General features: G+C 47.0%; 2 protein-coding genes across 6 annotated transcripts in view; one reads left to right on the forward strand and one right to left on the reverse strand.

Moving 5' to 3' along the window:
• The window catches only part of LOC146809368 (galactoside alpha-(1,2)-fucosyltransferase 2-like), a 49657-nt gene extending 39132 nt beyond the window's left edge, over window positions 1-10525 (forward strand). Inside the window, exon 2 of the mRNA XM_085616181.1 lies at window positions 8949-10525. Coding sequence (XP_085472307.1) covers window positions 8958-10055 — 1098 coding nt within the window. The 5' untranslated portion in view covers window positions 8949-8957 and the 3' untranslated portion in view covers window positions 10056-10525. The remainder of the gene's footprint in view (window positions 1-8948) is intronic.
• Window positions 10526-13894: 3369 nt separating this feature from the next.
• Window positions 13895-15360, reverse strand: part of FUZ (fuzzy planar cell polarity protein) — a 138532-nt gene continuing 137066 nt past the window's right edge. For all 5 annotated transcript variants that reach the window (XM_085616182.1, XM_085616185.1, XM_085616183.1 and 2 more), the window contains one exon: window positions 13895-14938. In XM_085616182.1, the coding sequence (XP_085472308.1) occupies window positions 14736-14938 (203 nt within the window). In that variant the 3' untranslated portion in view covers window positions 13895-14735. The remainder of the gene's footprint in view (window positions 14939-15360) is intronic.

Raw genomic sequence — 15360 nt, forward strand, 5'->3', positions numbered from 1 at the left:
GAAATATTTGATCTAGGGTATGACCCTTCTCATGGGTGGCCGAAGAAATAGATGGAAACATGTTGCAGGCCTGGAAATTGTTTGAGGGTCTTTCCCATTGTCCATATGTATATTGAACTCTCCCAGAATAAGGCAGTTGTTGTATTTTAAGGCCAGGGAGGTGGTGGCTGTATTAAGCGTACTAATAACATTTCCAATGGCACTGGGAGGTCTGTAAATCAGAAAAACAGCTAAGCTATGATGGGGGGGATAAGGTACAGCGGAAGCCTTGGGTCTCTGCACCGTTGATGTTTTCCATCAGGATGGGAGAGCAGTCTAGTTTTTGATTGTAAATTTTGGTGACACCACCCCCTTCCCACTCGGCCGGTCCCTCCTAAGGATTTTATAACCCGTAGGGATGGATGAGGTGATAGTAGGGTTGGAGGCTTCAGACAGCCAGGTCTCAGTGAGAAATAAAAGATCAGGCTGTTCGTCTAAAAGTAGGCCATAAATGTGTGGTTCATGCTTTTGCATAGAGCGACAATTTAAAAGGATGGCCTTTAAGTCCTCTGTTTTCTAATTGTTTTTACACTTATTGTTATGTGGGAGGATCTTGGGTGTGAGTTTCCTGGACTGGAGGAGAGACAAGTTGCACTTATTGCATCAAAAGTCTCGGATCAGCCGCTGTACACTGACTTAATGGTAGCCGCCTAAGGCTAAGCAGTTTTTCCCTATTGTAATATAGTGGAAGAAACTCACTGGAGGGGAACTGGGCAGCATGGCCGGCGCTGGACGCATCCGGAACGCCTCCAGGTGCAGACGAGTTTGCCTTTGGTGCGCCTTCGGAAGCCGTGGCGGACCAGGACTGGAGGAAAAGTGAGATGCGAATCGAAGCAGACAGGGAGGTGCAGGCAAGCAGAATCAAGTAAAGTGCAAGTGCGCATAGGTAGGAGAAATTGTTAAAAAGCACAGAGTAATTAAGCCACACATATACAACTTAAAAAGTATTAAAAACATAGTAGCATGGCAGGAAACACTAAATCCTATCACTGTCAGCTGCGTGCATCTGTTTGCAATGGGAAATGTAGGCTAATGCCTATGATGAAAACTGGATCACTAACACAGCTGAGGAAGCGGAAACTGTGTGGGAAACAGGGGCTCAAATTGGAACATAAATTCAAAGTTGTTCTGAACAGGGGCCCCCAAAATATGTTTGGCCCAGGGCCCCCAAAAACCTTAAGATGTCCCTGGCCCCAGCAGCCCTCCAGGACAAATGGAGTGGCCCCCATACAATTGTTGAGCAAAAGGGAGAAGTCACCTACCTGGTGAATCTTGGAACTCCCCCCTTAGGCTGCTCCATGTCAACAGATTGAAACCATATGTTGACAGGGCTGACATGGGCTTGCTCATGGCAACTGATGAGGAACAGGAGGAGGACGAGAGTGAACCTCTCCCTGACCTGCGCTCACAGAACCCTGATGATGGGTCAGTAGATGGTGTTGCTTTGGCAAGCAGCCTCACTGACCATCAGCAAACTGAATGCAGACAAGTTCTGCAACAGTTCAGACATATGTTTAGCCTGACCCCTAGTCAGACTTCCTGGTGCACCCATGAGGTGGACACTGGAGACAGTCTGCCTGTCAAAGAGTAAAATCTACAGGCAACCTGACCATGTCAGGGACTGTATCAGGACTGAAGTCCAGAAAATGTTGGAGCTAGGTGTGATTGAGCCTTCTGATAGCCCTTGGGCTAGTCCAGTAGTCCTAGTACCCAAACCTCATACCCAGGATGGTAAGAAAGAAATGAGGCTTTGTGTAGACTACAGAGGCCTCAATGCAGTCACCAGGACTGATGCCTATCCAATTCCCAGGGCAGATGAACGGATTGATACTTTGGCCTCAGCCAAGTATCTGAGTACATTTGACCTAACAGCTGGCTACTGGCAGATCAGGTTAGCTGAGGATGCCAAAGCCAAAACAACATTTTCAACCCCTGGTGGGCACTATCACTTTGTGGTGATGCCCTTTGGTTTGAAGAATGCACCGGTTAGTTTAGTGTCCCTGTATTTGGGGGGGAGGGGTTGTGTAGGAGAGTAGGATCTGCACTTATGTTGCCCACACTTTTTTGTCTGATGTTTACACTGGTTTCTGGCTATGGTCTGGCTGGGACCCTGCTAATCAGGGCCCCAGCCTCTCTTTTCTCTCTAAACAACTTGGAGTGCACTAGAGATTGGATACTGTGGTACCTTATGAGCCCCTAGTATATGGTACCTTAGGTACCAAGGGCACAGGTACTTCACAGGCCTACCAGGGGCTGAAGCATGTATTATGCCACCCCTGGGAAGCAGATTACATCTGACACCACAGGCCTGCTACTGCAGCCTGGGTGAGGTAGTGTTAGCACTCCTCACTGAGATATAGGTATACTATATCTCTACCTGCACACACATATAAACCTATCAGTCACCCCTAAGGCAGGCCCTATCAATCCAGAGGGCAGGGTGCTTGGTTTCCATGTGAGGGGGTGCCTCTGCCTGAGCAGGGCCCCTCTGCAGCTCTCAGAGTCCATTCTCTGTGGCTGTTTGTGGATGCGGTTAAACCATATACTCTTAAGTGCATTATAACCTAGCGGTAAATGCTAACTTTGGGATGGCTGCATCAAAACATGTTGTGTTTGGTGTCAAACGCTTTGGAATCATACCCCCACACCAGTAACTGGTGTGGGAGTATGATCCCACCCTTCTAGAGAGATAGACATGTACCCACTGTGGAAGCACGGTAGATTCCTGAAAGAGCCCTGGCATCACAAAATGGATGCCACCAGCACAGACACTGGGCTGCCCTTCTGCTGCTGACCGAAACTCGCAGTGGAGGAGGCCCAACAATAGGCATCCTGTCACAGGGAGGTGTAACTACCTTCCAGACAGGATTTAGTGTATTGGGGCTGAGTGGGTGCACTCCTAGAGTGCTTTGAAGTCCTGCACCGGGGGAGCAGTAGGCTCCTCTGTGCATATGCCAGCTCAAACCGATTCAGGGGCTACCATCCCCTGCTCTGGCGCAAAACTGGACAAAGGGAAGTGAGTGTAGCCACCCACTCCCCTGACCCTTCCATAGGAGTGGTCATAGAGCTAGTCCCTCCCTTCCTTGTAGTATAAGTTAGGGAACCCTTGCCATTGCAAACTAGATATCCCTGGACGACGCTCTGAAGAAGAATCCTGGACCTTTGACGTTCCACTACCTCTGGAAGACTGAATAATCTCCCTTGGGGTCAAGGAGTGACTCCCCTGCTTGGCAGGCACCAAACCTTTGTATTGACGGTCGCAAACTTTCCCGCTCCTGCCAGAGTCCGAAGTCCCTGTAGCCCCGGAAGTGGATTTCCTGACTTCTCTATGGCCATCGTGAGTCCCCAGCGACGCTGAGGCAAGTGGACCCCACGAGTGACGAGGAACAGCAATACCCGGGTACCGTGCACTATTGTCGAGTGCAACCCCTTCACGACGTTCCACGAACTTGTGCATTGGACCACGTGTGGTCCAAGCCTCCAGCAGGATTTCCTCCGAAGATCAGAGGCCTACCTCGTCCCGAGAGACCGTGGGATCCTGGGGAGTGAATCTTCCCGAGGCGTCTTCGCGATCCCTTGCTGGTTGGCTTGTGGGTCCCCAGACGACTTTTCTACAAAACCAAAGGGCTCCCCTGGTTTCTCCAGGCGTGCCCTGACTTACCCTCGCTGGGTGAGTCCCTCAGACCTTGCTGGTCTGCACTGCTGACTTTTTCCACTTTCCACAAGACTTGCTGTTGCCAAGGTTTGTTGGCTCCAATCAGGTCGCGACACCGCAGTAAGCTGCAGACTGCGTGGGACACGCCGAATCCAGCTCCTGGTCATCGTCGACGCCTCCTGGACCTCGTGGCTGAAGAGTCAAGACACCCATGATTACCTGAATTCACCAGATGACTGTGGGCATCCAGCTTCCTTGCCCCGGGTCACTGCCAGGTGACTTTGAACACTGTTCCTTCTGCTTATAGGTCTTCTTTCTTATGAATCCAGCCTTGGATTCCACTGGACACTTCTCCTGTCTTCACAAGCAGCAAGTCTTCTTTGGCTCCCATTGAAAACGACGCCACGACCCGACACCAAAAGACACCTATGTACCCGGCTTCCCTGGGTGAGGTAACTCCAGCACTACGGTGCTCCTGTGGGTGTTGGCTCTAGAACTACTTACCCTGTAAGTGACCTGCTTGTAGACTCTCCCGAAGTATCCTAAAACTTTAAAATTCCAACCGCGACTTGCTCCATTGAAGTCTATTGGGATCCGCGGCTGTGTTCTCACACTGCATGCGTCTCCCGTGGGTCCTTTACTTACCTGCCTTGGGTGGATTAGTGAGGACCCAGCGCTTCTACAGGCCCTAGGCCTTGTCCCCTCGCAAGTCGATCTTCCTAAGTCTCTTTTTTAGTATATGGTCTGGTACGCACCTAGGGCCTCAGCCATATTTGTGCTTAACTTGTTGTGAACTGTTGATTTTTGCATATGTTCCTGACTTCTAATCTCATAAAGAGATTAGTAGATAGAGTGTGTTAGAAATAAATACATGTATATTTTATATATATACCTGTTTGGTGTCCTTTCATTTATTAATTCAAGAGATTATAAGGTAAAACAAGCTGCTTTACATTCCTCTAAAGACTTAGCCTGAAGGCTGCTCTCCACAGCTACCACTAGGATAGCTTTCTTTAAAAGGTTGTCTTCAACCTATCTACCATAAGAGTCGACTAGTACTGGTGCAAGGTGGCCACTATAACTAGTGAACAGCATATACCAGGCCAACTTCTCACAATCTGGCTTGTTGATTGAGATAAATTTGGACATTTGGATTGGGATGCTCCAGTGTTTCTCTATTCTTTTTAAGTTTCCACTTCTTCCTTGGTGGTTAGGCATGTTAAATATATTGTTCTTTTGCTCACCATGCCAACCCAGTTTAGACCAAGACATATGCAAATCAGTCCTGACCCTGTGCCTCATGGGAACAGTCCAAACCGAACTGCCAAGCCAGATCCTCCCTGGACTGGAAACAAGCATCCTGGGACCGGTTTCCGGGTATTACCCTTTATCGGCCAGGCTAGCTTGAATCCAGTGGCACAGTGAGCAAGGGACCCACGTCTGGGCATAACCATCCCACTTATGGTGAAAAGTGCTACGCAAACAAATGATGGACGGAATGCTGAATAAATCATACATTCACCCCCAGTCAAGAGATCTGGGTTAAATCCATTGTTCTTTTGCTCACCATGCCACCCCAGTTTAGACCCAGCCATATGCAAATCAGTCTTGTTACTAGGGTAGCTTCTTAAGGATTGCCGGACTTAAATTCTATTGCCTCAATACATGTGGGAGGTAAATGTTTTAGTTCCTCCTGAGCCGCCAATGGTTTCAGTATGTTTGTTCTGTTTAAGATGTCATTGTTGCCACGTGATTTGTAAAGGGGCTGAAATGTTGTTTGCATCTTTTTCCTTTGGGACTCCTCCTGTCGTGGAAGCTTTCCTGCGTTGAAAGTGCCGGCAAAGCTACCTTGTTGTGGTGGTGCAGCGCATTTAAATTTGCTTTGGATTGGAGACAAAGGATGGTATCTGTGCAAAAGTGGCCTTGTTTGAATTGTTTCCTTCACAGATTGGTCTATTTTGGGGAATGGTTGTTTTTGCTGCAGATCACTGTGCACCACGGGCTCAATTTGGCTGTGGTGTGTGCTCGTTTGTTTAGCAACCTTGTTCTGTGAGGAGTTTTGAAGGATAGCATGTTCACGTTTAGAGCACTGGGGATTGTGTGAGATGAGGGGTGCTGAATGTCGTCTGGATGTATTCATATTATTGGGTTTGATGGGATACTTTTTGTGAGGGTATTGAGAGGTGGTTGAATTATTGAAGGAGAATAGACTCAGCTTAGATCCTGGAAGGAATAGAAGGCATCTAACGATTGGTCTGGTTGAGGCCTAACTGGTGAGATTTCCAGTTTCCACTGTTCTTTGCCAGAAGGGGAAAATGAAAGGTGTGATGATCTGTGATTGAGTAAGATTTTCTTTTTTGATTAAAAATTGGAAAACATTTTGTGGTGGTTTCCTTTTTGCCCTTTGCATCTTCTCTTTTTTATTGTTTTGTTTTCGAATCTTTTTCCGTTTGTTCTTTGAGATAAGATCAAGTTTCATTAGGGAATTTACTGCCGTATGATTATTTGGAGAAACAGTAACTCCTTGTGACTGAGGAGGGTTAGTATCGGTTGTCTGGGTCGTCGAATTCAGATTTATAGGACCGTTTCTATAGCCAGATTTATGGCTATTGTGTACTTCTGCTATTATGCTATGTATGTGTTGTTGTTGGAGCACTATAGGGTTTGGACATCAGCTGGCTATTTGTGTTGGGTTCTTTGTTACGATGGGGGACCTACATGTGAGAAAATTGTTAACATTGTTTGACAGAAATTGGGACTTTATGCTTTTTACTTCATCGAAAGTGTGGCTACAATTGCTGGAAAATCTTGTACTTTGTCAATAATTAGACTGCAAGTACGGCATTGATTGGATTTGTGATGCCTTTTATTTGCTGTTGGGGGATCCATAGCTTCCTTCAGTAGCTCCTCTATTGTGGAGAGCATAGTCTCAAATCGAGAGTCAAAAGATGAAGTGAATTGTGCTAAAGATTCTCATGTTTTTTGTATGTCGAATTTATTCGACTGCTATTCTAGGGCCTATGATGTACCATCTAAAGTCTGAAACAAATGAGTCCAAGTGTTTTGTTCCATGCATCTGCTGCAATCGCATGGAGTTTGGCCAAGACCCTTTGCATTGGATGGTGTAAAGTGCTTCCAGTGCTCTGTTTTGCTGTTTGGCTGCAGCGTATAATGATTCCAGTATTCGAGCTTGCTGTCCTTTTTTTGGGGTACTGATGGGTGCGCACTTAAAGGGGCCTCTGCTAATTCAGGGGACTCAGTGATTGAGCTGTGAATGACTCCTTTGGATGTCAGTGGCTAAGCCGAGGAGAGAGCAAAGGAGCCATTGTATTTTGTTTTTATTTATGGTGTAGACTGGAAACTGGCTTTAACAGGCCAGTTTTTGATCAGTGACCAGAGGAGTGAAGGAGGGGCTTCGTTCGCCATAGGTTGTTTTTTGCCGACCAAGCTCTAGTGCTTATTACTTGGAACAATTTGGTGCCAAGTTTGTTCCTGCTAATGCGGAGCTTCCTTCTATATCTAGTATATTTCATTTCTTTCTGTTTCCCAATTTCATCTCCTCTGGGGGGAGAGATGTTCCCTGGGATTTATTATTTTATGTTGCTCCTGGTTGCGAGTTGCTTTGATTCTGTGTCGCCTTTCAGGTGGCCAGGCTCAGCTCAGCTTCCTTTAACTGCTAGCTTCCGCTGTGACTAGGAATTACTTGCTCTATTTCGCCTTATTTTTGGAGATTGCGACATTATGACACAATGCCTGGTGTTGTTAGTTGGTTGGTTAGTTATTGGAGAGAGGTTTTTAAGCTTAATTCTGGAAATTGTGCGAAGTGACTCGCGGCTAGCCACCGTGGTATTGAGATGATTTCAGGAGCATGCGGCTCAACTCAGCTATGGGAGTCCTAATTGTTTGCTGCAAGTGACCAGAAGGGTCTGTACCTGGCTTGATGAGTGGACGAACACCACTGTGCGTAATGAAATCATTGAAGATCAGGGGCGAACTGCTGAGAGGGCAGGCGAGGACTGCTGCCACTGCATGTGTTTGATTGTTGCCAGCTGACCACGGAAATTGGCACGTTCCAGGCAGGTCCCCTGCCTCAGGCTGGTTCTGGCACGGCTAGATAGCCCCTGCAGCCCGCATGTTTCTAGAAACTAGGTGATGGGAGCTTCTTTCGTGCTCCAGTGGAATTCCAAAAATGATGGATCTCTTATGGGTCTTGTTCCATGTAGACTTGTATTCAGGCAGAGACAGCAGGCTAGGGCTAAAGGGTAAGCGCAGGAGGCTAGAAGCGGGGGAGCCGAGTGGGAGCCAAAGGTAAAAGGCATGGCAAGCATTCCTCACATCACCTTCTGTGTCCTTTTAGGCCACAGGCAGACCTGCCAAAATGGCTTCAATCAGTGGGATATACACTCAGGAACGTTTGCTCCTACATTGAGACTTTTGTGAATGAGAGACAGAAGCACAACTATCTGGTTTCAATGGCTTGGGAAGAGAGGAGTCGGGCTACGCTATAAAGGCATATGTAGTGGGACAGAGTTATCACAAGACCTACGCTGTCTACACAGGCAACTCACCTTCACGGGGCTACACATATACTGATGGCTCACCTTCCCAGGGTATCCCACTGCTCATGTACACCTCGCCCATGCTATACATACATACACACAGCACATCACGGAACAATGCATATCATACAGAATTACTAAAGGTCAGTGGGCCCACACTGGAGGTGCTGGTAGAGATGGCTATATCGCTGGTTATACCCTTACGTAATAAATCTACTACCAACCTTTAGTTGGGCACGCTCTCAAGCTTGGGACGGGAATCGCCCATGTTTAAAGCAAGACCACTCTGGGTGGGCTCCCTCTCCAGCAGAAGAAAGTCCTCTAATGGCGAACACATCACCAAATCATGCAGAGCACCTGCCAGGGGACTCGGGATGTGAGTCACCTGCTACATGACTACCAATTAATTCAGGAGCAGTGTGCAGAGTACGACTGCACCGGAGATGTCCACCTCAATGCCTCTATCCCAGGTGAAAGACAAGTATATAATGGAGAAGTAAAGGACTTACCATCCTGGCTTCAACATACGTACAAGTCAGTCCTGGGAACAACAGGCTACCAGTGTTATCAAAATAGATCCCTACCTATGTGCCATAGTAGTACTCGCATCATTGGGTGTAATCTAACGAAGTCTCATAGACTGTAGGCGTGCACATGTACTCAACCTGTTTCATGTTTTATCTTTCCACACTCAGGGGCAGAGCATGGGGAGCAGGTTCAAACCCTGCATTAAGCTTGGCTTCCTTATTTTCAAGACTGGAGGACTCTTCCTCTTTGGTGCAGCTCTGCTGCTCTCCATCTTCTTCCACATCTTGCCAATGTTCATCATAACCCAGCCCCCCATACAGCATCCAAACATCTACTGGAGGAAAGAGGCCGCCCCGAAATGGATTCCAGCCAGCATGGAGTTGGATTCAATCAGTGTGCCCAGAGGGGTGTGGACTGTGCAGCCCATCGGAAGGTTGGGGAACCTGATGGGCCAGTACGCCACACTATATGCCCTAGCAAAGCATAACAGGAAGCAGGCCTACATTCTGCCCAAGATGCACTGGGAACTGTCCAAAGTGTTCAAGCTCACACTGCCCGTTCTCCACGAGGAGGTGGACCGCCGCTTACCGTGGAAGCTGTATAAATTGCATGACTGGATGTCATCAGAGTATCTACACATACCACTAGATCATGTCAAGTTTGTGGGCTACCCCTGCTCTTGGACCTTCTATCACCATGTGCAAGAGGAGATCTTACGTGAATTCTCTTTCCATGACTACATCAAGGAGGAGGCGAACACTTATCTGTCAATGATTCGAGGGAACAGGCAAAATGTCACCTTTATAGGGGTGCATGTCCGCCGAGGAGACTATGTTCACATCATGCCCACGGTCTGGAAAGGTGTGCTAGCAGACAAGACCTACCTACAGAAAGCCATGGACTATTTCCGAAATAGATACACTAGACCATTATTTGTGGTCACCAGCAATGACATGGATTGGTGTCGACAGAACATCGATAACACTCTGGGGGAAGTTCATTTTGCAGGAAATGGGGTCGAAGTCTCACCTGGGCGGGACTTTGCCCTGCTCACCCACTGTAACCACACTATCATGACTGTTGGCACGTTTGGGTTCTGGGTGGGGTACCTGGTGGGTGGGGAGACTGTGTATCTCAGCAACTTTACACTGCCGGAGTCAGATTTCCTTCAAGTCTTCCGGTACGAAGCTGCCTACCTGCCTCAGTGGATAGGTATCCAAGCCGACCTTTCCCCACTCTTGAGAAATGAGACCGAATCCCAAGAGGGGCCTTGAAGGCACTAAGTACCTATTTTGCAAACCAATTTATGAACTTCAGGAAATTGTAGAATGCTGGAGGGCAGCTATGACCAATCTCTGGTCTGATTATCGAACAAGGAGGATTAGACTGGGAGAGTTAATGAGATGTGAGTAATATTGGCCAAAGAGTTGGGTAGAAAGTGACAGGATGGGTATTATAGCAAGCTATACAGATACAAAAAAGTGGCAATGGGTGGGGGAGCTGCACACATCATGGTATGGTGACGTAGTGGGTTTGGGCAGTGGAAATGTCAGTAGGCCAACAATCTAGATAAACCCCAATGTTGGCAATAGGGGGTCCAGCATGGGCAATCACATTTGTGCGAAGACTAAGTGACTCACTGGGACTTATCACTAAATGTGCAGAAGGCCCGAGGAATAGCATCCGGCATGAAAAACACAGATGAAAGAAGAGCATGTGCACTGAGCCTGAGTGCTACAGGAACTCTCCAGCCAATTTGTAAACTCAAATAAATTCTATCTGCTCCACAAGATGTATTGGTCATGGTTTGTACATATTCTACATTAGCTTGGACACTCCTTTGAAGTTCAGGGATGTCTTCCAGTTCCCGGTCCAAAGGACTTGAGTGTCTGTGATGCAAAAACCCCATAGCAAGGGGTAATATGCTCACCCGCAGTAGCACTATACCTCCCACAGGGCATATATTTCCTGAGCTCCCCCACCAGGGCCTACACAGACAGCAGCACTATACGCCATCTCCGGTACTCCGCTGTGATTGAACACTTCCCTTTGCGTGCCTAACATCAGCATGGGGTACTGCCAGTGCCTATACAATCCTTTGGGATTCCCCTAGCATACAGAGAAACCACACCCTAAAAAAACTGCTCCTCAAGCACAGAGGCTGCATGATGTTGCAGCAGAAAATTTCAGACTGTTCCCCAGATTCAAGGTTACTACAAAGACAAGAATCCAACAAGCCTGGTCTCTTCATGGGATTCTCAGTGGAGATCCAGGATAGACCATTAACAGTTGCTTCTGTCCTCGGCTATGGTCCCCACATAGCACTTCTAGTGCTGCAGCATACTTAGCCTCTTCGAGGGCCTGCAACTGGCACTCCCTGTGGCCGAGTGAGAGGACGGGATCCAGTCTGGGTTGTCGTAGGTTGCAGTGTCTGCCCAGAACATGAAGAGGAGTTTTTTCTAAACCAACCAGCACTATGGCCCTCCATGCAGAATATTGTAAAACAGCTAAACATGAAAAAAGGACTTAAATGAAAAGCATTATAAACCGAAGAGACAGGGCTTATTCTAGGCATCGGTCCATAGGTCACATAACCCACCATGCAGAGGCTACAAACCATTTGGACAGGGTGTAGCTACAATGACACCAGAAAAAAGTGGGGGTGAGCCAAATACTTGAAATAAACATGCATATGCCTCCCTATACCGTTCCCAAAGACCAAGGGACACTCAAGACATCTTTCAGGAGTCCTCTGAAGTTGTGGTTGGGCCAATTAACACGCTCAAAGACCTCACCGAAAGTGGTGTCACCCAAAGATGCGTAGTAAATCTATTATATCCTTGTCGTTATTGGACTGGATACATTTTGAAGTCTTTGACAGTGGAATAGAAACTTTATATTTAATCCTCATGATGTGAATATGGTTAAATCTGTCATATACTGTTAAATCACTTTTAGTGGTAATATTCAGTACCAGAGTCCATGGACCATCAGCCATGGAGACCAACATGAAGGTCTTTGACAGTAAAGCATAACATGTGATGACTTATTTGCTGAATTTCCTGATGTATGTCCTTCAGAAGTACATTAGCAATGCTGGCATCAGCCTTCAAGGCTTTTACTATGGCAGGCGTGATAGAAGGCATTATCTGGGAAACATGAAAACAGAACAGCATGTCTGCAACGTTGCCATCTGAGTGACCGTGTCTGAGAGAGCTACAAAGAGGTAAAGTTAGCAGCCTTCTTGCAGCTCTTGAAGAGTTCATGGATTTTTTTTCTCTTTTCTGTTAGCGCTATTTTTGTCCAGAGCCCAGCATGGCACACTTGTATACTAGGAAATCTCATCCTGGCAAACAACCACGCAGAGGCGATAATAGGTAACATAACCTTAACAACAGGGAGAGAGTTTAGCTCACCCTATAAAAGACCGCTAATAAGCGATTCATAAAAATTACAAATTATGGGTGTCTGGAATAATATGATCAAATATTGACCACTGTTATTAACAGTTAATATACGAAAAATGATCGTTTAATTATATTGAAAACTAAGATTGACTTGATTACATAGCTAAAATACAGTCTTTACTCGTCCAGTATTATAAGTATCAAGCACCAGGGACATCTGTGACCCGAGCACCCATGTTTGTCGGTGCTCTTATCTTGCCACTACTTGCACACGTACTAGACCTCTACGCCACACATCAGTATAGGTTTAGCACAATACTATACTTGCGGGACCCTTAATAGGTATTTGGGCCTTCCGACTTGCAGGTGGGAATCTACCAGAAATTTACTGAGGCTTCCTAACAGATAGGCACTCAGCCCATGAGTGTCAGTGTTTTTATTAATGTGACGCTTAGTCCCAGGATATTCGATCATGTGCTCGCTGTGGAGACACTCAGCCCTTGGGTGCTTGACCACTACACTCTCAGTGATGTGAAGCTTAGTCCCGGAGTGTTCAATCATGCACTCGCCGTGAGGACACTCAGCCCTTGGGTGCTTGATTGCTACACTCTCAGTAACATGCCGCTTTGTCCCTGAGTGTTCGATCATGTACTCACTGTGAAGACATTCATCCCTTGGGTGCTTGATCACTTCACTCTCAGTAACGTGACGTTTATTGCAGAGTTGTTCAACCATGTTTATGCTGTGATGACACGCAGCCTTGGGTGCTTGGTCAATCAATACACTATCAGTAATACAATGGTCACTCCTCAAGTGCTCAGCCTTGGTTGTATGTTGGAACAACGAGTTCCTCAACAACGACTTCCTTAACAACGCGGTTGCTACAACGACAGCGTCCTAACCACGATTTTTTTTACCACACATTCCTTTACCACAAATTTTTGTGGTAAAGGCATGCATGGTAAACGGCCATCCATGGCTACCCCCCCACTCCCTAAAAACTATCCCATACCCCCACCCCCTAAAATCTAACCCGAATCCCTCCCACTCCCTAAAAACTAACAAACCCCTCCCACCCCCTAAAAACTAACACGACCCCCCAACCCCTAAAAACGAACACAAACCCTCCCAACCTCCTAGAAACTACCCCGCACCCCTCCCACCCCCTAAAAACTAACACAAACCCCCAAACCTACTAGAAACTACCCCGATGACCTCCCACCTGCTAAAAATTCCCTAAAAACGAACACAAACCCCTTCCACCCCCTAAAAACTAACACAGACCCCCTACCCATTCTTTCCTGTCCTGTTCCTGTCCGATGCTCCTCTCAACTCTGCCCATCCTGAACACTAGACCAACTTAGCGAACCAGTCGTCGTTCTGGCAAGTCGTTGTTCGGCTTGCGTGAATCCGTAACTCGTTGTTACGGAGTCGTTGTTCAGGATTTTTTCCCTCAGCCTTGTACACAGTGTGAGAATACTCGGCCCTTAGGTGCTTTTTCCGCAACACTGTTAGTAATACAATGCGTAGTCAATGGGTATTCAAACATGTATACACCGAGAGGATACGCAGCAATTGGGTGCTCAGACCTTTCTACTTGTAATGAGGACAACACTCAGCCCCTGGGGCACTGGTATTCCCACACACAGTCTCTGAATTCTGTTAGTATCCTTTGTCCCTGCAGAGGGAGGGAAAAATTCATGCGGAACCTTTGAGATAATCTTTTATTAAATTCTTTAAAAGTGGGTTGAGTCCACTATTCAGAGTAACACAGTACAAACATCAGTATCAAAACCTACAACACATCAGATAGCAATAGATTAGAAATCCCTGGGAATGTGTTATTTACACATAATAGGTGAACACAGAGGCCCTTCTCCTCCATGCAGGTTGTATTTAATGTGAGTTGAGCTGTGTGGTCATTCTTACCCTGAATGACATGTCAGGTCAGAAGGTGCTTAGGGGTGTTTCAGGCTGAGAGCCATTTGGTGGTAAGTCCTTTATAAATGTTCTTTTAGGATATAATAGGAAGATTTAAGGGACACGTTGAACCTGATTGGAGAGCTGTGACTTTTCCTGGTTGCACTCAAAAGACAGGTATTGTGCTGTGGACCCTGTGCATGGAGTGCCCTGAAAATATTACTACAATACTGTTGATGGGCATCAGTGAGCTATGCAGATCTCCTCTGTAGGAAGCATAGCAAAGGCTAAGAATCATCCAGCCGATCCTGTGTAGCGACCTACCCAATCCCTTCAGTTCCCCCCTAGTAGACCGAAAGCTGAAGGATCCATGGTGTTTGGGGTGCAGCGCCTCAACTGGGTGTTCTAGGTGGGGGGTTTCTTCTGCATCATGCAGGCTTCTCTGGACCAGCACTCTTTGTTGTGCTCTTGTCTCCCATCACAACAGTTTCCTGCAGTGGATCTTGCTGCGTACGCCCAGTCGTGCACTTGCTCTAGTGCTGTTCATGCATAGTCCTGCAGCTGCTTATATTCATTAGGGAGCCAAAGTGAGGCAGGCCTATGTTCTGCCCCACCCCTCGTCATGGCTTAGAACAAAGAGTCCTTGGTGAAGAGCTGCAGGGTCTTCGTGGCTGTACTGCGCAAGGCAAAGGTTGGCACGTCCGGCTTGTAGAGCAGGAAGAGCTGGTGCTGCTCTGTTTGAATTCCATAGCACTTGTGCTCCTCTGATGCCACGTAGCACTCGAGGGCATTGTGGGTAAATCCAGACTGGAACTCCTCATGATGTGGTACTGGAAAAAACAAAACATTTTTGTGGTTAATCTCTAAGAATCAGGAAAACAGGGAGTAGCTACTTGTGATATATGCCTTGTGAGCAGGCAAGGTAACTAAACAGGTCATCCTTGAACCATGACATCCAGGGTTAGACTTGATTACCACACTCCACGGTGCGTGACATGCCCCTCTGAGCCTCAAAACGCTCCTCTCCTCATAAGGCCCATGGGACAACTCTCTGTATAAGCCGTCTGTGCCTTAAAACATGTTCTACCCACAGAATATTCATGTCTTGAAGCATTTCACTCTATAGATTACCACTTAAAACTGTCCACAGTTCCTCCATCTGCCTGCTTGGATTTGCTCATAAGCATGTCTCTTAGAGTCTGAGTCTCTCTATAAGAACTGTTGTCCCTAAATACCAGGGTCTCTTCAATAG

The sequence above is a fragment of the Triturus cristatus genome, chromosome 7 (genome assembly GCF_964204655.1).
Source record: "Triturus cristatus chromosome 7, aTriCri1.1, whole genome shotgun sequence".
NCBI lineage: Eukaryota > Metazoa > Chordata > Amphibia > Caudata > Salamandridae > Triturus > Triturus cristatus.